This window comes from Condylura cristata, unplaced genomic scaffold, assembly GCF_000260355.1.
Source record: "Condylura cristata isolate star-nosed mole 26May11 unplaced genomic scaffold, ConCri1.0 scaffold00030, whole genome shotgun sequence".
NCBI classification, from domain to species: domain Eukaryota; kingdom Metazoa; phylum Chordata; class Mammalia; order Eulipotyphla; family Talpidae; genus Condylura; species Condylura cristata.
Window position 1 is genome coordinate 13,884,324 of NW_004567131.1, and position 20,996 is coordinate 13,905,319.

A 20,996-nucleotide genomic window follows, 5' to 3' on the forward strand; every position below is an offset into this window, starting at 1 on the left:
AAAAAAAAAAAAAGTTACCTCTGTGATTCTTTCCCCATTAACTATGACTACCTGTCATCATTCACAAGTTATACTATGCTAAACTAAGGCTTATATTAGATGTGAAGGGGATAAATAAGGATACAAAATGATACACACTGTATACAATTTTATAAAATACAAAGATTGTAACAGACCAAAATACCAATGGAGGTTATCATTTGGCTGGGAGATTATAGGTAATTTAAAAAGTTATATTAAGATGTGTTTTTCAGGCTTGGATGAGTTTTGTTACAGAATGAAGGTTTGTATTGCCCCAACCTATCCCTGTCCCTGTAAAAATGCCTATCTAAAACGTAGCCTCCAATGTGATGTTATTGGGAGGGGAGAGGACTTTAGAGGTGATCAGAGCATGAAGGCAGAGCTCTTGAGAAAGGGATTAGTACCCTCATATAAAGGGACCCCAGAGAGTTCCCACCTCTACATATATGTGCAGACACACAAACCATAACGCAAGCCATCACCAAACACCAAATCTGCCTTGCCGTTTGACTTCTAGTCTCCAAAACTGTGAGAAATACATTTCTGCTGTTCATAAGCCATCCTTTAAGATATTTTGGTACAGTAGTATGTGAACAGACCATGACATGCATGCATTTCTTGTGAATTCAGAAAATAAAATGTTTTAGGAATAGTAAAGTCATTAGAGAAAGTAAATTTACAGGTTTCCAAATAGGAGAGGAGACAAGCAAAAAATCCACACTCTAAAATAAAGACCAATCCAATGATAAAGAACTATAGCACATTTTTAAGGTGTTTGAAATTTCTGTCCTTTGAACATACTTACAGTTTCAATGACTATAGTAGCTGAAAAAGTCTTCTCATTGATGGATTCTAGAGTTGCTTCATTTCCTCTGTAGCCTCCATTTAAAACTAGAATTCTCTTTCCTACAATAAGGAAAGAACATGACACTTAAAGCCAGGAAAAGATCTACTTTTTTTATTCTACTTTGTTACAGAAAAATGTAATGAATGATCTGAAAGAACATTTAAGTTATTAATCATTTAAGAACTCTGTAATATTCTAAAGTATAATTTGAAGATACTTTTGATCATACAACATTATAAACTCCTCACTTTTTCCCACTTCTTTGCCAAAGAAATATGTTTTAATTATAGAGTGTTAGGAGCACAAGGTACTTAGAAGAAAATCTTAGTCAAAAACTAGTCAGGAAAAAAATCTGTTTCCTTTAACTTGTCTCTCAATAAAATTCTAAGATGATCTGGCAGTTTCATAAAAATGATGGGGCCCTGCCTGGTGGTGCAGAGGGTTAAAGTACAGCACTAAGAAGCTAAAGTCACTTTAACATGAGTTCGATCCCTGCCCCAGAGGTGACCCACATGGCACAGCAGACCTCTCCTGACCCGCCTGCTGCTCCCCTCAGCAGTATACTTCGTCAGTCTGCCTGTTCCGCTCCCACTCTGTCTCTGATGAATCCTCTCCCATCCCTACACCTCTGGCCTGTTCCTCAGTTCTGTATGCATAAATAAATCTTAAAAAAAAAAAAGTAAACATATGAATTAAGTCACTCTAATTCCCAATAACCATGATATTTCCATACAAAGACTTGTCAATGTCAAAGCAGTTTCATTTGTAACAGTCAAAAATTATAAATAACCCAAATGTCTGTGAACAGATGACTGGATAAACAGTATTATACCCATACAATGAAATATAACCCAGCAATTAAAAGGAATGAAATATAGAGACAACATGTATGACTCCAAACTAATTACACTTACTGCAGGAAGCCAGATAGAAAAAAGGAACACAACAGTATGTTTTTGTTCATGTAACATTCCAGAAAAATGGTAAATAATCTATAATAACAAAGGCAGATTGGTGGCACCCCAGAGGACATGGAGGCAAAAGCAGAAGGGTAGAAAGGAAAGATTGTAAAAGGAAATGAGAAAACTTATGAGGGGTGATGTTGGGATCAGATGGATGATTTCACATGAATAATGACTTGTCAAAACATCAAATTGTACACTTTATACAAATACCATTTATTGTCTGTCAATTGCAGCTTACTAAAGTTGAATAGAAAACCTCTTCTTCAATCCATAAAATGGGTATTATTACAGAGGGAAAGAATAACTAGAAATATGAGAGAATGACCTTGTCTTTGCGCCAGCAATGAAACCATTATGAGTTTGATCAGTGGCAAACATCCTAACCAAAGTAGCACTAACACTAGAATTGCACCTGAATGATAAAGACAATTTAGGATGAAAAAGCACAATAAAACTGACTTTGAGTTCACTATCTCACGTTGCTAACCAAGCACATTAAAATAACCTCAATTTGACTTTTACCCAAATATGTCTGTATTGCCTCAGGAAGAAAAAAGGACTGTACAAAGAGAAGGTGTACTCATGCCTCAAAATAATGTTCTCAGAGAACTAGTGAAAGACCACATGATCGGAAGTCAAATACACAGCCTTTATTAGGCAGTTATATATTTATAAGAAGGAAACGTGTATTTACTAGCTATCTATCAAGTAATGATAAAACATAATCTATAATTTTAACAATAGAATCACTCATTTTGACAACCTGCACATTAAATGGTATGCAAAAAGATTTACCTGGTGCTGGAATTACTGTTTCTAAATGAGTCTGGTCAAGTTTCAGCTTGTCTCCAGAGTCAATCATCTTTACAACAGCTGTATATTTGTCAATTACTTCCTGTCATATGAAATTAACACTTATATAATAGGAGAAATATATGAAGAAATATGTATAAGACAGAAATTTGTAAAGTGAAAACAAATGAAATTCCAATCAAAAGATAAGAACATTGTATATGATTTCTCAGTGTATAGTTCTTAAAGAATTTCATTAAAGTTGTCATGTATGAAGAACACCAGTGACCTTAGAATAAGACTTTAAGAAATAAAATAAGAGAAACAGTTTTTACTCAGTTTCTATTAGCAATTTATTTATACACAACTTGGGTGCTAGAATGAAACTACATTTGGGAAAAAAAAAAAGAGAGAACTTCAGAGATCAAATTTTTAATTTAAAGTCCTACAGCAGCTAAACGAAAGCCTCTTAGACAAAACATAAGATGTCCTCCTTTGAACATTAGGGGCATAATTATATTGCCCATAATTAACAAAAAGAAAGCATCTTTTGATTAGTAAGGCATGCACACTGAATTTAAGAGTTGCCAAGGGGGTTTTACACATACCATTTGCACCATAAAGAAAGCAACTAAGTATAAACTATGGGTAGAAATGAATTATTATTCCAACAATTATGAATTCATTATTTTTTTAATGGTGTTATCAAGAATAAGAGACATGATTACGCTGCTACTAGAACTTGGTCTTTAAGGAAAAACAAAATAACTTTATTCAGCCCCACGCAGTTCTTTTCACAAATTTCATTCATAACTTGATGTCTTTACCTTAACAATGCCTTTTTTCCTATGATATTTCTCTCCAAGTTTCTTGGTTATAATTTTCACAATGATTTCCTGGTAAAAACATAAAGATAGTAAATAAAAATTATTTCCCGTTTTTTAATCCTCCAACTTAAATCATGATCACCAAAAATAATGTAAAAGCTCTGCTAACTAAGAAATTTTAGAGTTCTAATACCCACCAGTGCCAATATATTTCCTTAGTAATCTTTTATTCCTTCTCTCTTTTTTTATTCAAGGTGGTTATGCAGAGGAAAAATCTCTATCTAGTGGCTATTTTCAGAGAGGGTTTTTTGAAATCTTGGACTTGTATCTGTATATCTCAACTATCTTTTAATTCATGCCTTCCAGAGATACCTTCTTACTTTTTCTCCATTCATGGAAGTGAAAAGTGCCAAGGATATTGTACTAATATCTGCTGCTGATAAAAACTCTAGAGACCAAAGCCTATTTTGTCTGTTTTGTTTTTCCTTTAAACCAATGGATCATAAGCAAGTACACACATTAAAATCACTTAAGCACATGTATTTTGAAAAAAGTCCCTCTAAAAATTTTTGAAATATTCTCTAATTAAGAACTACTGCTTCAGGCAAAATCCTTGATTACAGATAAGAAACTATTAAGTTAGCTACTCTAACAGGGAAAATAAATCAAAATAATTCATAAGTAGTTTCTTGCCTACACATCCTTTGTTTACTAATCTTGATTCAGTGACTCAAAGTCAGGGTGAGTGATGCCTCCCAGGAAGCAGTACTGCTTACCTGAGGAGAGTACAGCCTAGTGAATCAGACTGTCCCTAAATGACCCTTAAGAAATTACTATAAGGGGGGGCCTTCCTGGTGGAGCAAGGGGTTAAGCATAGCACTATGAAGCTATCCACAGCTACTGCAGCTGAAGCTCGATCCCAGGCCAGGGGGATGACCCACATGGCCAGCAGACCTCTCTTGTCTCCCCCCACTGCTCCCTCAGCAGTGTATTTCAGTCAATCTGCCTGTTCTGTTCCTCACTCTGTCTCTGGTGAGTCCTTTCAACCCCTGCACCTCTGGCCTATATCCCAGTTCTTGCATACAGAAATAAACTAAAAAAGAAAGAAAGAAAGAAAGAAATTAATGTTTTATGCCTCAGTTCTCACCTATAAATGGGAATAATAACAATAATCACCTTTTAGGGCTGATATAAGAATTAATGAAACTTAGTAATACAAAATGATTACTTTTTCTTTATTTTCTAAGAAGTATTTTCATTTTAGAAACTTATTTCATGATCCTTCATATGAACACCATAACAAAGTATTTCCCATAATGTAGAGACAAACTAAGACATGAAAGTAAAATTATTTCCAAGTAAATGAGAATGACTATGAAGATTGAAATTAGAACTTTAAGCTTCTTGATATTCTACCTTATTTTTTAAATCAGAAATTATCTAAATTACACATTACATTTTAAGAATAACTAAGGGACCAAGAATTTTTTGGGGGGGCCCTCCCTGGCGCAGCGGGTTTAAAAGCACAGCACTGAGAAGCTAAAGCCACTTCAGCATGAGCTCGATCCCCGCCCCAAAGGTGACCTGGCAGACCTTTCCTGACCCGCCCGCTGCTCCCCTCAGCACTGTACTTCAACTGTTCTGTTCCCCAATCTGTCTCTGGTGAATCCTCTCACAGCTCCTGCACCTCTGCACCCAGTTCTGTGTGCATAGATAAATAATCTTAAAAAAAAAATTTTTTTTTGAAAACTTCAAAATTTGTAAGCACCAACAGGGCATCAATAAATGATTTTAAAATTATTTAAGTATTAAAAAATTATTGTAAAACTGTCTTTTATAATAAGCAGTAACAAGCAGTCAAACACAAAACTTTCCTTGCATTTCTAAAATCAAAAACAAGGCACAATTAGCTGTAAGTTGAAGACAAATACCTCCATATTTAAAATTCTCCCTTATAATACCATTTACGAAAACACAATCTTTTGTCTTACAGCAAAAAGTGAAAATCATTCTAGGCTTAAATCCAGTGTCCATAAGGAAGTGGAATTAAACTTAAAGAATATTACTGACCTATAAACATGAAGTTGATAGGTGCAACTAGTAATTAATTAAAGGTCAAAAAGAAAGGAAGTCACTGAAGTCATAATTCTATTTCCTTTATATGTATTGAAGAATTTATTTATACTAGTACTATTTAAATCACTCACTTAAAAGTAGATTTAGAATTTAAGAAGGGCCAACTGGATACATACAGGCTGTAGCCAGTAGTCTGTTCGGGCAGTTCTTTTCTTTTCCTCTTCAATCTGCAGACACATAAGACATTCACAAAGCTACTTCTTTAAAAGCCTCAGTTTATTTCAAACACCATCTTATTTACCAAACATCATGACACACATGCTTTACAGGAGAATGCTCTCATCTGCAAACTCTGATAACTGCACATAAACATTTTTTGCAATTGGTTTCTTTTATTCAAAATGACCTCGGATTTCAAGAACTATGTGGTGGGTAAATTTAACTAGTCCAGAAACAATCTCTGCTTAGACAAATCTGCCAGCACTATTCTGCCTGCCCCTGCTTTACCCCTATGGGCAAAGAGCACAGCACAGCACAGTTAGGTGTACATGTACAGTATGATGGCAAAAAAAGTGCTTCCCTATTTGGTAGGTTAACAGAGCTTATGAATGGAGAGGAAGAAAATATACTCCTAAAAGATGTAAATAAAAGGGGGACCAAAAGAAAAAAGGGCAAGCTGGCCATTATGTGTAGGTAGCGTGCCTTTTTCTTTCTCATATACTTAAGGTTAACCCTAAAAACCAACTCTCAATGGGACCGGACACTCTAATTCTCTAATTGCAAGCTTCGTTTTAATTTCTCCAACATTCCATAAAAGCAAAGAATATTCTAAATTTAGCTTGTATTATATAAGGCAGGTAGGTCCAGCTTTTCATTTTCCTTTGAACTAAATTGAAAAATTCCCTGCCATAGCTTAGAAGACCTTGATGGTGTGACCTGCTTTTCACTAACCACAAATGCCACCCTCATGCACATGTTTAATCCCTTTGGTCCTCAGATGCTTGAATTAGGGATATTTCCTTTAGCACCTTTTCAAAAGCAATCGCTCCATGCCCCACGATCAGGCCTCCTTAGTACTCCGCATCTGGTAGTTACTTATTTTTATTGATTCACTAAAGTCTCCCTCCCTATGGAGGGACGGTTTTCTCCTTACTATACAGACCCAAGACTCTCGTACCCCAAAATAAGAGAAAATCACTACTTGTTGAATGATGGAAAAGCCACATCTTACAGTACACTTATCTTTATATTTCACTCTAAACTTTTTAGACTATTCTGCATTGTGTAAGGACTTGGGAATAGGGAACACAGAACAGTTCCTTCCCATTCCTTCACATGTGAAGAAAAGAGTAATTCAAGGAAATATTTTAGGGAAAAAAGTTGAGTTTCGTGTATCCCTTTTATTTGCTTGTCTTCCCTATTCTCCTCTTCTGCTTATTTCATAAATTCATTGATATGGTAAGGCTATATGTTAAAGGGAAGTAAAGAATATTTAGGAATAAAGAACCTTCTAGAGAACAGGTCAAGAGTTTCAGGTATATGGCCCCAGACCCAAATAAACATAGGTTTTCAATGACTGATCACATAAACTTAGTCATCAGGTTTAATCAAATAAAAAATAAGTCAGAGCTTTCTCTTGATGGCTAAGAGACAGTAAGTGAAAGTCAGAGGTGACAGGAGCCCCAGGTTGGGGTGGAGGGGCCACGGAGTCTCCCAGTTGTACAGAAGGGAAATCAAAGAGCCCTCTCACTTCTACCACTTCCTTTTAGCTACCACTGAAGTCCTTTTAACTGAGCCTTGCAGGACACACACAGCTAGCTGTATCGAGTTTTGAAGGAAGCATTTAAGGCAAGAAACTCAACCCATTGGGGAGCTCTAACTCTACTCAGATGAAATTGAGTTGAAGCTCTTTTTCCGAAATTACACACTTTTCTAACATTGTATTCACCAATCTTTAACCCATCATTGGTAAAACAGCTTAACTTTGTTAAAACTACACCATTCCTCTATCTGCTAGAGACAACAAGCAGCACGTAAACTGTACCTCCATGATTTCATCAAGTGCAGATTTCTTTTTCTTCTTTTCTTTTGATAGAGCTGAGCCCTGGGAAGATTCTTTTCGTTTCACTGATGCTGCAGCCCCTATTGTAGTCAATGCACTTGGACCCAAAGCACTGATGGAAAGAAGACCTGTGTTTGTTAACATAACTACACAGAGAGGAAAATTTTATAAGGTGCCAAAAGAACACAAAAGAAACTTGTTACAATAGATCAGCCTACACAGTCATGGCCTATCTGTTTTAAGATACTTGTTCACGTAGCTCACCTTGATTTGGAAGATGCTGCTGCTGAACTGCATGCACCTTTATTCAAATTGAATGTAACTGGAAAAAAAGGTTAGTCCATATAAATCCAGGGAATTTATAAAAACATTTATCAGATCAGACACCAATGTAATCATGCAGAAATTCATATGGGCATTTTGAACAAAGGAGAGCTGGCAAGCTCAATCCGGAGACCACAGATTCGGTGTAAGGAACAGGACAGACGTTTGTTTGCAAGGCTGTAAAAGGCCTTCAAGTGATGGAGCTGTGCAATGGCCTAGGCAGCTTCCCTCCACTGCACGGTCGCCTTGCTAGCAGGGCTCCAGTTTGGTTGAGGTGTCTGCCATCTCTCACATAGGGTGGAAGATGCCCTCTAAAAGTCTGTGTGTCCCTCAAAAGTCCCAAGTCAAAAACTCAAATTTCTCTGTGAAGCCCAAGATGATAAGAATAGGGCAGGGCGGGCGGGGGGGGGGGTACCCTGGGAGGTGACTAGAAAGGCTTTTTTGATCAAAAACCATCAAAATAATCCCAATCACTTTCCCCGGCACTATTTTTGAGGGGGCCACATCATACAATCTAGCCAATGACATTCAATGGGATGTCTGCTGGCAGAAGTGTCTTCTCTGGGGAATTCCTTGCTTACAGGCACTCAGGAAAAAAGATGTGTATCTACTGGATGATGCTGGGTCTGCATCTAATGCTGGAAGTGCTGGCAGTCACCCTGCATGCCGCTGCTTGGCAGCAGGACTTCTGGAACCTCCCTGCTTCTGGGACTCTTGCCAGTTTTTTGGTAGAAACAACAGAAAACTAACCATATTTCTTAAAAAGAGAAGTAAATCTACCTTTTTCTTCTTCATTTTCTCTGCTTAATTCTGTAAAAACAGGTACCTCCTTAAAAAACAAACAATAAAAAAATGAATTTGAAAATTTGGTTCTCAGTGTATTTACTGTCACTATTTAGCAGTCCTAAATGACGACTTGCTAATAACTATGTCACATGGCAGATCTCAGAAACAACTCTAAAATAAAATATGATAAAGATCCTGATTTAGAAATTATTTACCCTGCAAATAACTAGAATTAATTTTTAAAAGGAAGAGAGTAGGGCCTTCTCTGGTGGCGCAGCAGGTGAGGATGCAGCACTGCAAGCTAGCCACAGCCACTTCAGTGCAAGTTTGATCCCCAGTCCTGGAGGTGACCCACATGGCACAGCAGACCTTGCCTGTCTCACCCGCTGTTCTCCTCGTGCACTTTATTAGTCTGCCTATTCTGCTCCCCACACTGCCTCTGGTAAAGTCTCTCACCACCCCTGCACCTCTGGCCTGTACCCCAGTCCTGTATGCATTAATAAATAAATCCCCAAAAAATAAAAGGGGAGAGAGTCGCTCTCCTATACCCAACTACAGAAGTTGACCTACACTTCTATTTTTATCAAAACTTATACAGGAAACAACATAAAGCAATAAACTTTAGGAACCTAGCTAGAGGATTACTTTAAAAAGCAAACCTTTCTATATTGTGAGACTACAATTAAACTCAAATTAAAGAGCATATGAGATCCACCTTTGCCAACCATTAGCTTTGCCATCTTTGCCAATCTGTCTCTCTGTGCAAGTATTCTATCTTTAAAATAGGGATAATGTACATGGTTAGGGTTAAATACAATATGAAGTAAACATTAACAAAGTGCCACAATGTTTAATATATGTTAATGCTTTAAAAATATGCAATTTGCTTCACAAGACTTTTCTCTTTTGTGTCTCTGGATGACAATGTTGCTCACCTGCTCTTTCCCTTCTAGACCTCGTCTCACTTGTTCTTCAATAAATTTGGCTGTTTTTTCTTCATCATCAAGGTCCTGCTTCTTCTTTTTCTCTAATTCCAGTTGCCGGCGAATAGTTTCTGGATCCCTGTCTATGTACTGAATATACCAGCCTTTTGGCGTCTCATCCACTTTGCACAAGCCTTAAAACAAAGTTTCAGACACCATAAATTTGTAAATAATCAAAGTTAAAGGTAAATATAGGTGTATTCCATCTCTGCATTATTCACTCAATCATTCAAATATACTTATACTCATTCAAACACACAAACTCCTATAGTGTTTCATATTTATATCTAGCAAAATTTAGATATGGTAAGTGCATTGTTGTATCTTTTTAAACAAATATTTTTCTGAATTTTTTTCTTAAAGCCTTTACTTTGAGACATGATGGGGGAAAAAAGGGTATACATAGAAATGGTCTTCACTTTCACAGTTGAAAGTGAAGACCATCTAATCAGAAAACATCAATGCCTGTCAGCTAGTACTGACAGTGAAGTTGATATGACATGTTGAAAGCTTAAAGAAAAGGTAGCTAGTATTCCTTTCCTTTTCTCTTACCCTCTCCCTCAACAGAATCCATACCAACCTCCTCATAATACTTCTCAAGGACAACTCTGACCTCACAGCACTCAGAAAACTCAGAAAAACACACACCAGTGAACAAAGGGACACTCAGCACACGTTAGGTCAAACTCAGATCCGAGCAAGCCCAGCCTCAGCAAAAGCTGTGGTGCTGCTCAGCTCACTGTACTTTGACGAGGTCTCTACCAGGTACCCAGTGGCAGGCTGGTAAGCACTGCCAACTTTGAAACCCATAGGGCACCAATCCACTAACTGGACAGTACACATGGCCTTGACAGTAGCAAGGCAGCACTGACATTGTTGGGAACCACATCACCACAATACAACAGGCAGCGAGCCATGTGTTTACCATGGCAAGGGTCACATTTCACCATCTAGCTGGCTGGCTCACAGCACACAGGGGTCATCTCTGCCACAGAAAGCTATTCATGGCAGGTTTTCTGAGCAGAAATAACAGGGTGATGAATGCAAAGACAGGGTACCAGATTGGGCTGGAATTCTGCCACATTAACATCCACGATTCCATCAAATCTGAGGGAAGAAGTGACAGGATACAATCTGGCTAATAAGATGGCTAAAGTTAGTGTGGCTGGGCACTCAACATTGAGGTTCTTCTGACAGTGTCACAGAGGGCCACAGTGCCACCATGAAAGCATAATCCACATGCTCCAGAGTGGTGTGCATGATGAGGATAGAGTTATAGGGCTGAAGTACAGCTAAGGAAATTTGAGGAGTTGTGGCAGGAAGGGTTAATGGAAAACTCGGGCTTGGACTTCTTGCCACAAGAGACAGAGAGATCCTTCATCAGCAGGGAGATGAATCCAAAACCAGTTCTCCCACCCAAGCTGTGGAGAACAAGAAGCCCTGGAGATCTATGCACTGGTCAGCCATGTGTGAATTCAATCTAAGACAAGGTCAATGATTTCCTTGCCAATGATGCAGTGCCCTCAGGCATAGTTACTGGCAGCATCTTCCTTGCCTGTGATGCGCTCAGAGAGGAAAAGCTGATAGTCAGTGCAAGTATGAACTTCCCCAATGACAATGGGTTTCAGTTCTACAAACACTGCCCTGGGCACATGCTTGCCAGTGCTTGTCTCCTTGAAGAAGCTGCTGAAGGAGCATATCCTTCCCCAGTGGGAGCATCTGCCATCAGCCCCAGGCAGCAGAGCTCCCAGTAGGCACTGCCCATCTGGACACCAGCCTGGCCAACATGGACGGAGATTCACACATTTTCAGTCACTGAGAGTTCTAGCAGGTGCAGGCAAAAGGAACAATGGCTCTCCAGTTACAGTCTTGATAAACTAAAGGTTGGGGTAAGTAATGGGCTGAGGCAAGGAAAACACTAGAGCCACTTAATTAGCAGGCTCAGACCTTACGATTTTGAACTAGTTAGTTTGAGGCAACATATTTAAACAAGGGAAAACATGAAAGATGTATTGTCTTTCACAGAAATTATTCACCTGCATCTATGTTTGCAGCATCCAATGAATATATGATATTCTGCCAACTTAAATAAGTAGAAATTATTCCCCTAAGATGGAATAAAGCAACACAGTAAGGACACAAAATTTGTCTTTTCTTCTCCCAAATTTTCATCCTTTGAAGATGAGATATGAAATGGCAAATTAAAAAAAAAAAAATCAACTTAAGAAAGGTAACAGGGCCCTCCCTGGTGACGTACTGCAGGCAGCCACAGCCACTTCAGTGCAAGTTCGATCCCGGACCCTAGAGGTTATCCACATGGTACAGCAGACCTCTCCTATCTCGCCTGCTGCTCCCCTCAGCAGTGAACTTGGTCAGTCAGCCTGTTCTGCTCCCCACTCTGTCTCTGGTGAATCCTCTCACCACCTGTGTACTTCTGGCCTGTACTCCAGTCCTGTATGCATAAATAAATAAATCTTTTTTAAAAAAAAGAAAGCTAACAAATGTTTCTTAAATTGAAATGAATGGGGGGAAGGAGAGACATGGAAGAAGACTGCCAATTATCCTTTAAGTAAGAAGATGTTTCTTTGATAAATCTTTGTACTGTCCAAAGAATTGTTCCAGACATTCATATTTAACTATAAAACTAACCCTGGAGATCATACTCCTCTCCACCAATTTTAATTATCCTACTCATACTTACACAGAAAACATGACAATTCTAGTTTCCTGTACTACAGGTCAGAACAGTTACTGAATAATGGGTTCTTCTTACCTTCTCTTCCCAGCCACTTAGTAAAGTCGGTCAGAGTCTCCCACTGAGTCGCATTCATGTGGATGTGCTCTCGGTGGCTGATGTACTCATTATAAACAATGTTGTTGTGAACTCTTTTGGTGCCTAAGAACAAAACATGACATTGTCGAGTCTAAGGAGATTCTATTAGGAAGTTACTTACAGTACTTAAGATGCTTACCAAAACGTCTCCTGAGGAGTTCCAGAAAGTCATTTCGGAATTCCCTAATAAAGAAAGGAAGGAAGACATAAAGATGTTTTCTCTAAAGATATCACCTCATCTTCCTGAAATTTAAGCTATGGTACAGTTTGAATGCCCAAATGACATATGAAACATTTATGTGGTGATTATGAGACTTTACTAAAAATTGAATATGGAAAGATAAAGATTCTAAAACATCACAGCTATCAAGAATTAAAATTATAAGTCAATTTGAAGTTGAAATTTCTTTCTTGGGAAAGCACACAGCACTAAGGTTTTTATGAAGCCACTTAGTGCTACCAAACGTGGCCTAATACCCACATTCTAATGATAATCACACTGCTCTCACTTATCAGGGGACTGGTACTTCATATGTCGCTTTGAACTGAGTATTTACCACATTAGTGCTAAATATAACACAGGTGAATAAAGCATCAACCTTGACCTGTATTATAATTCTAGAATTAATTATAATAGAGTCAATCTGAAAAAGAGGTGCAACAAAATATAACAGAGTTGAAGGCGATACCCAGAGGTTATTTTAATATGGGTGGTGAAGTGAAAATAGGATTTTCAAATGTGAACATAAAAAGGTGGTCATTCCCAGCTGACACAGAGCCATGAAAGCATGTTTGAGCAATGATACTCTAATGTGGCTGATGTTGAGGGCAGATAAAAATTAAGTAGGATAATAAGGGAGCTGTAGCTGGAAAATACTACTATGCTAACTTCTGAAATACCTTGAATGTCATGTTAAAGAGGTCATGGTTTATTCAGGCAATCCAGAAAATTTAGGAATTAATTTCTGAAAATCTGTGATTTAGGAAGATAATTCTGGTAGATCTGAAAGAACAGTAATTTTCAAAGTGTGGTGCCCAGAGTAGTAGTGTTGGCATTAAGTGGGCACCTGAGAGAAATGGAATGTCTCCAGCCCACCCTTTATCTACTGAATCAGAAACTGGCTTTGGGGTTCACTATTCTATTTTCACATCCCTCAAGTGATTCTGATGTATAATCATTGAAATAATTTAGATGTGAGATGATAAGAATTATTAGTAAGTAATTATTAGTAATAATTTAGATGTGAGATGGTAAGAATTATTAGTAATCATTAGTAAGAATGGAAAAGTCTCCCTGGTAGAACAGGGAGTTAAATCAGCGCTGTGAAACTATCACAGATAAGGCAGCATGAGTTCCATCTCTGGCCAGGGAGCTAAATCAAATGGCAGCAAACCTTTCCTGACTTCCCTGCTGCTCGCTCCCCTTGACAGTGTGTTTCGTAGATCCGCTCGTTCTGCTCCCCCTGTCTCTGGTGAATCCTCTCACCCCCCCCAGTGCCTCTGGCCTGTACTCCAGTTCTTGTATCCATAAATAAATAAAATGAACCTTTGCAAAGGACCTGAGTTTAAAGGACACTGTACAGGACAATCAATGAGAAGTCCCAGGTGGAAAAGGCATGAGGGACTCTTCAGGAGAGGTGGAAGTCTACGAGACAGAGCAATGACCAAGAAATGGAGGGGAAATCACAGAGAGGGCTCTTGGTATTTCTGAAAGTGTGGCATATGCACTACGGTGCTATTCAAGATAGTTATAGGTGGCTCACATATAAGTAACTTTTGCCTTTTTCACTGTGCTGTCTGCTTTGATGGTACAAAAACAATGGAAGGTAAACAGGCTGGCATCTTAAGCAAATTGAGGCAAGGATGTCAAAGTGGACGGGTAGTTAATGTATTTGTTGCCATGGGCTCGCAATAAAAACCAATGCTACTTTCATCTAGAATGTGCTTAATGAAGCAGGATCAAGCTTTGAGTATGTGTATTACTATGTAATAAAATGAGAACTATGAATAAATTACTTCCTATTCTGTGCAATCATAAAATAGAAGAAAAGCACTTTTGTGATGGCTTGAGGTGTAAATTTAACTATCGTTTTATTCATGGGCATTTTTTACTTGAAAGACTAAACTATTGTTATTCCAACTGAGTATTCAAAACATTTTCTCAAAAATGGACAAAAAGAGTCTGTCAAGGAAAACAACATTTGTTGCCAATGAAAACTTAAGCATTCAATCAAAAATTTGAATTTTAATAGGCTAATAACTTGAACTTAACATACTTTCTGACACTTATGGTTAATTCTGATGACACTGATGTTGACATTAGTGAACATGATTTTTAATATTGTATGGCAAAATGAGTCACCAGTCAGAATACCTCCATTACTCAGTGAGTATTTCCCAGATCATCTCTGCATAATACTACAAAAAAATGCATGGGCACAAGATCCATTTAAAGTGAAAGACCATGGCATTGTAATAGAGTTCAAAAAGTTAACTGATACAGCTTCAGACTCCAGATTACAACTAGCCTTCAATAAACTTCCACACCATTTTGATGTACAATCAAAGAAGAATGCAAAGTCTGTAACACCTACTCCCCTGTGTCACATCCAGCTGTAATCTATGTGAAGGATAGATTTGCATTATGTGCTTCAACCAAAACTACATTTTGAAATAGAATGAAGAAGCAGTTGTGACAATCCAAGTGTCTTGTATGAAGTATGAAATTAAAGAGACTGCAAAACTGTAAACCAATGTCACTTTTTAATTTCAGTTTGTTTTGGAAAATCCAATTCCTTAAAATTTATTTTAAAAAACAAGGAAGCAGCTCAAATGCCCAAAAGTAGATGACTGGACAAAAAAGATGTGGTACATATATACAATGGAATATTACTCAGCAACCAAAAAAGAGAAACACATGTCTTTGCAGCAACTTGGATGGAGCTGGAAAAGATCATGCTTAGTGAGATAAGCCAGAAAGAGAAAGAAAAATACCAGATGGTTTCACTCATAGCAGGAGTATAATGGACCAGGAGAGAACAACCATATACTAGAGACATGTTGTGGGGGTGGAGTGGGGAATGGGATCAAAAACGGTGGGGGGGGGGAGAGAATACACGGGACTAAGGTAGCCACGGGTGATTTGGGTGATGGGAAACCCGCAGGGATTACAATCGAGATGGAAAAAAAATTTGCAAAATGATGTAAAAATAAACTTTTGTAATCATTAAAAAAAAATTTATTTTAATATGCAGAAAGTTAATATGCATTGAAAATAAGTGCTTAGCAATTTTCCATTTTAATCCCTAATTTACACATATCATAGATCTAACTCCAGATAAACAGAGTTCTTTGGGCCTTTTATATAGTGTCAAAGGAACCTAAGATCAAAAGGCCTAGAAATCTGGAAACTCTAGAAAGAAAAAGATGGACAGAAACAAGACTAAATAGTAACAACTAATGTTAATTGAATAGTTAGGACTTTTATAAACATTTCTAGTATTAACACCTTTAATTTTCTTATAAGTCCTATGAAAGAAAAACAATACTTAGAAGAGAGTTCTATTATTATTCCCATTTTACCAATAAAACAGACTTAAAGCACAGAAAAACTTTAGTTCACCCAAAGTCATACAGCTGATGAGAGAAGCTCAGATTTGTACAGCTGAAAATCAGGTAGCCTAACTTCCTGCTCTTAGTTGCAATTGTTTAGAATGATACAGTTTCATATGTTTCAAGTGAAAGACTGAACTGTGAGTTCACAATTTTTTACTCTGAAAAACTGTCAAAGGAAGATAAAATCTGAACACAAAGGTAACACAGCTATCATGCGTGTAAATATCTAAGGAACAAGAGCCTCCAATATAAAAAATAAAGCATACATTACACATAAAGCTTATTAGATATGTCTAAAGTTACTTACTGTGAAAAATAATCCATAAACTGCTGAGGATTTTCTGAAGCCAGCAATAGCTGTCTCTGATGAGATTCGGACATGCAATGACACTTAAAGCCATTCTACAGAAAATGTAGATAGGAGTTAAATTCTGTTTTAGACCATCATAATAGGCCACAAGTATAGGATTTAATTAAACCCTAACAAACTGCTTTCTGATAAACTTTTAAAAAGTAATCAAATCAGGGCCTCCCTGGTGGTGCAAGGGGTTAAGTCACAGCACCACCAAGCTATCAGTGGCCACTGCAGCACAAGTACTGTCTCAGGCCAGGGAGCTAGCCATGTCAGACCTCTCCTGTCTTACCCGCTGCTCCCCTAAGCAGTGTATTTTCAATCTGCTGTTCTGTTCCCTGTTCTGTCACTGGTGAATCTTCTCACCAACCCCCCCCATCTCCACCCTTGCACATCTTGCCTGTATCCTAATCTGTATCCTAATTCTTGTGTACGTAAGTAAATAAATCTTAAAAAAAACTAGTTGTAAACAATCATTACATAAAATGTTTTACAAGGTTCAGTTTCACAACTCTGCTAATCAAAGATCTGCCCCAGAAGGTGACAGACAAAAAATCAGTGTCTTAGAAAACAGACATTAATAAAAAAAAAACAGTACTAGATACAGTAAAAGAACAACAAATTCATTTTTTTAAATTCAATTTAACTAATTATCTATTGAGCACCTACTTCATACAGAGTTGTTAGGCAAGTGCTTCAAGGAATATAATGAAGAAAAAAATGTTAGTAAATTTTATTAAGGAAACTATTTTCATTCACTTTCTTCTATGTTAGCTATTATCCAAAACACACTGTTAGGTATGTTTTGACTTTATTCTACTAGTTTGCTTTCAAAAGCATGTGGGGGAGCAGGATATATGGAGTGCATAACTGATGGTATAAAGGAATTTTTGCTATGTGATGACAATGACTAGGTTATGTTAAAAAAAATCTGATATTGGGCCCTCCCTGGTGGCGCAGGGGGTTAAAGCACTGCACTGAGAAGCTCAAGTCACTTCCGCATGAGTTCGATTCCCGCCTGCCCCGGAGGTGACCACATGGCGAGGCAGACCTCTCCTGACCCGCCCGCTGCTCCCCTCAGCAGTGTACTTTGATCATCTGCCTGTTCTGCTCCCCACTCTGTCCCTGGTGAATCCTATCACCCTCCACATCTCTGGCCTGTACCCCAGTTCTGTATGAATAAATAAATAAATCTTACGAAAAAAAAAAATCTGATATTTTAGAAATGCAACTTAAGTATTAAGAGGTCAAATATGTTCCTTTTTTTACATTTTGTCTTTTACTTTTTATTGATTTATATACAAAACTACATAATTTGGGGAGCACAACTTCAACCCTCCATATGTAACCACCTCACTTAAGCTCCTGTACCACAATCCTGTCACCTTCTCTTCCCTTATCCCTGCTTCTCTTCCCCAACACTCCCTCCAGTAATCAGTTTAGTTTTCATAGAATCTAAAAATTATTCCTGTTTTGCTGGTCTGTTCTAGTTAGTGATTTATGTTCCACAAAGGAGTGAGACCATTTATAACTTTCTTTCATTTTCTAACTCATTTCATTTAGTATAGTCATAGAGGTAAAATATCTTGATATTTACAATTTCCCTTAAAATACTTCAGAAAAGTAAATATGAAAAAATAATAAAAATGTTAAACGTGGGCTATACAAATGTTCACTGTACTAGTCCCTAGTACTTGTGTTTCTGCACGTGTGTGGATTTCACCTTGACTTAAAGAGAAATGGAGAATAGTAGTATCAATGTTATTCAAAGTGAATGTCACCTAAATTAGTTCATTCCTCACTTGAAGAATCACTGGATTGGGTTGCTCCAATTTTCCAGTGTTCTTCCATCCCTCTACCCAAATCAATCTCCAAGAAAAAAATAAGATCAGGTCAGTAGCCTGCTTTAAATTAGTCAAAGGAATTTCAGAGGCTTCATCATCTACCACATTAATGAGAAAGAGTATGAACTCCACAGTTGCAGGACAAACAGAATTTTCAAGACCTAATCAGTCACTGTGCACACATCTATTTAAAACTCACAACACTCTGAGCAGTAGGTATAATTATTATTCACACTTTAAAGTGCCAGAAAGTGAGGAAGTTGTCCAAGATCAGCTAGAAGGTGGCACCGCGAGGCTTAATAATTCTGACCGCCTGACTCCCAAGTCTATATCTTAACCATAGTAAAACCCTGTGTCTGGCACACTGTAGTTGTTCAACGAATGCTTGTTAGAGGTGTGGTGTGTGAGAACTCAGTGCGTTTTCATCTGATACTGAACACAGGTGTGAATCCAAATCATCTCAAAGTCACAGATTGTTATCGCCCAAACGTCCTGTATTTAACGAGCTCCTATTTGCTAGCGACAGCAGCAAAATCTGTTATTTAATGGCGGGGGCTGCGGGGAAGATAAAAAGAAATGGGGTGTCAAAGGCCTCCTGCACGGAGGCTGAAGGGAAGAATACTTCTACTGAGTAAAATAAAGGTTACTCCCAGCGCACACCCCGACTAAGGGGCTGAGACTCAAGCCCTCACACACCAGCATTAGGGATTTGAGCCCGGATTTCCAGGCTTTCCACTCCTGGGTAGAGGGCGGAGCGTAAGCTTGGGGGCATCCCAGGGCCACTTACTTCGTCCCGGCACTGCTTCTGGCACATCTGGCAATACCAGCGCAACTTCTGAAGCCCTTTGGATTTGATCCTGTTGGCGATGGCCTTCGGGGTCAAAAAATCTGACTTCCCCATCGCAACCGGACCCACGACAACTTTCAGAACCACAACACCTACCAACCGGAAGCGGAACGGCGCTAGAGAGGGTGGGCGGGACAAAAAAAAAACACTGCTACGAGCCGGAAGGAGGTGGGGCCTGGAAAGACAGGGGCCCGAACGCTCGCGAGTTTCCGACTATCGGCGAGAGTACGCGAGATTGGAAGAAAAAGCGGGGCGGGAGGAGGCGTGGGGAAGCTTCCGCGCATGCGCAATAGGATCTGTCTGACCGACCTTCAGCGGGCCCACTACCACCATGTTCTCCCGGGCGGGCGTCGCTGGCCTCTCGGCCTGGGCCTTGCAGCCGCAATGGTACGGTATAGTTGCGATGGGAAGGGAGGGGTTGCGAAAAATTAAAGATCGCGGGCGGAGTGGGGGGAGGAGAAGCGGTACAGACGTAGGACGGTGCAGGGTTCGCAGGACCAGTTGGGCCCCCTTTCCCCCGAGGCCCAGGGAGAGCAGGAGCTGCAGGAATGCCTCGAGACCCGCAAGGGCCCGCGGCGGGGCTGCAGAAAGCAAGGTCACGCCACGTCTCCTGAGGATGGATGGGGCGCGGTGAGGGCCATGGGGAGTGGTCATCCTGGACCTGAGACCTTAGTCCTACTTAATCTTAGGGCGGTCTTGGCTGCATTACTGCTTCGTGGCAGAAACAAGTACGTTGGCGTCTTTATGCAGCCCACGGAGCGTGGGGAGCGGAAGACCCGAGGAAAGGTCTGGGAATGGTTAAGTTGTGATTTATGCCCTTGACGCCATTTGAAACCCTTCAGTGCAGAGCCCGAGTAGCCCTTGAAAAGCAGTTCGAATTAGCCTGAAATCTAACAGTGCTATGCGGAAATAAAGTGAGAGTCCTCGTGGGCTAATAGTAGTTTGAGTGCAAAAAGGACCTTCTGTCTCTTGGCGAGGACAGAAAAGACGCCTAGCGCTGTCCTGAAACCATTAGGCTGAAGCAGTAACCCTGCAAGGTCATAAAGTTGTCACAAGGTCCTGAGGAGGAGGAGGAGGAGGAGGAGGAGAGAGGTGGACTTTAAAGTGTTACCTGTGAACTACCGTGAACTTTTTAAGGATTTTTAAAATTGGTTTCCGAGGGAAATTTATGTATTACTATAAGGCCTACTAACGGACAGATAAAAGTTGGTATCAAAAATAAAGTTGGTATCCTATAATAGAATGAAATGTCCTGAAGCTAAGCAAATTCTGGGGGAATTTCAGACATCGCTTAGGGGATTATTAAATTCTGTGTAGCAGTTACCCGGTTTTACAGTAAAAGGGAGGTTATAAAAATCTACAACATTAAGCTTAATTTTGTATCCTGATTCATAGACGAGTAATGAGGAAAATAATTATGATGTGAAATATCTGCCAAAAAATGTTGGTGAATTTGCCTTGGAAGTCAGAGTTTTCTGATACTGAAAAGAAGTTTTCATGGAAATTCATAATTGAATTCTCCCTCATTAATCACTCACCTGACACATTTGTTCTCTGCCAGTCCTGCACCAGGTTGGTGCTGTGGAAAGTACTAAAATGTGATGGTAAATAAATAGGAACTTAGTGGAACAGTCTGGCTTGTAGTGGTGCTCAGCATATCCATCTTGCTGTACATTTATATTTTCTGTTGGTACTTTAAGAACCTTAAGTAGTGTCCAAGTTGCTCGTTTTTTTTTAAATGGAAATTTCGGGCATTCCCTGGTGGTGCAATGGGTGGAGACACAGCACTGCAGGCTGACCAAGGCCACTATAGTGCAAGTTC

At 39.0% G+C, this 20,996-nt stretch overlaps 2 protein-coding genes across 2 annotated transcripts in view; one reads left to right on the forward strand and one right to left on the reverse strand.

The window, feature by feature from the left end:
- KIN (Kin17 DNA and RNA binding protein) overlaps nucleotides 1-19,271 on the reverse strand; it is a 20,483-nt gene extending 1,212 nt beyond the window's left edge. Inside the window, exons 1-12 of the mRNA XM_004691231.2 lie at nucleotides 19,115-19,271; nucleotides 16,439-16,533; nucleotides 12,656-12,699; nucleotides 12,457-12,579; nucleotides 9,636-9,817; nucleotides 8,695-8,743; nucleotides 7,855-7,912; nucleotides 7,573-7,702; nucleotides 5,705-5,755; nucleotides 3,453-3,521; nucleotides 2,629-2,728; nucleotides 827-927 (exon numbers count right to left, since the gene is read on the reverse strand). Of these exons, the coding sequence (XP_004691288.1) occupies nucleotides 827-927; nucleotides 2,629-2,728; nucleotides 3,453-3,521; nucleotides 5,705-5,755; nucleotides 7,573-7,702; nucleotides 7,855-7,912; nucleotides 8,695-8,743; nucleotides 9,636-9,817; nucleotides 12,457-12,579; nucleotides 12,656-12,699; nucleotides 16,439-16,533; nucleotides 19,115-19,228 (1,116 nt within the window). The 5' untranslated portion in view covers nucleotides 19,229-19,271. The remainder of the gene's footprint in view (nucleotides 1-826; nucleotides 928-2,628; nucleotides 2,729-3,452; nucleotides 3,522-5,704; nucleotides 5,756-7,572; nucleotides 7,703-7,854; nucleotides 7,913-8,694; nucleotides 8,744-9,635; nucleotides 9,818-12,456; nucleotides 12,580-12,655; nucleotides 12,700-16,438; nucleotides 16,534-19,114) is intronic.
- A 162-nt stretch (nucleotides 19,272-19,433) lies between these two features.
- ATP5C1 (ATP synthase, H+ transporting, mitochondrial F1 complex, gamma polypeptide 1) overlaps nucleotides 19,434-20,996 on the forward strand; it is a 20,602-nt gene continuing 19,039 nt past the window's right edge. Inside the window, exon 1 of the mRNA XM_004691232.2 lies at nucleotides 19,434-19,561. Coding sequence (XP_004691289.1) covers nucleotides 19,506-19,561 — 56 coding nt within the window. The 5' untranslated portion in view covers nucleotides 19,434-19,505. The remainder of the gene's footprint in view (nucleotides 19,562-20,996) is intronic.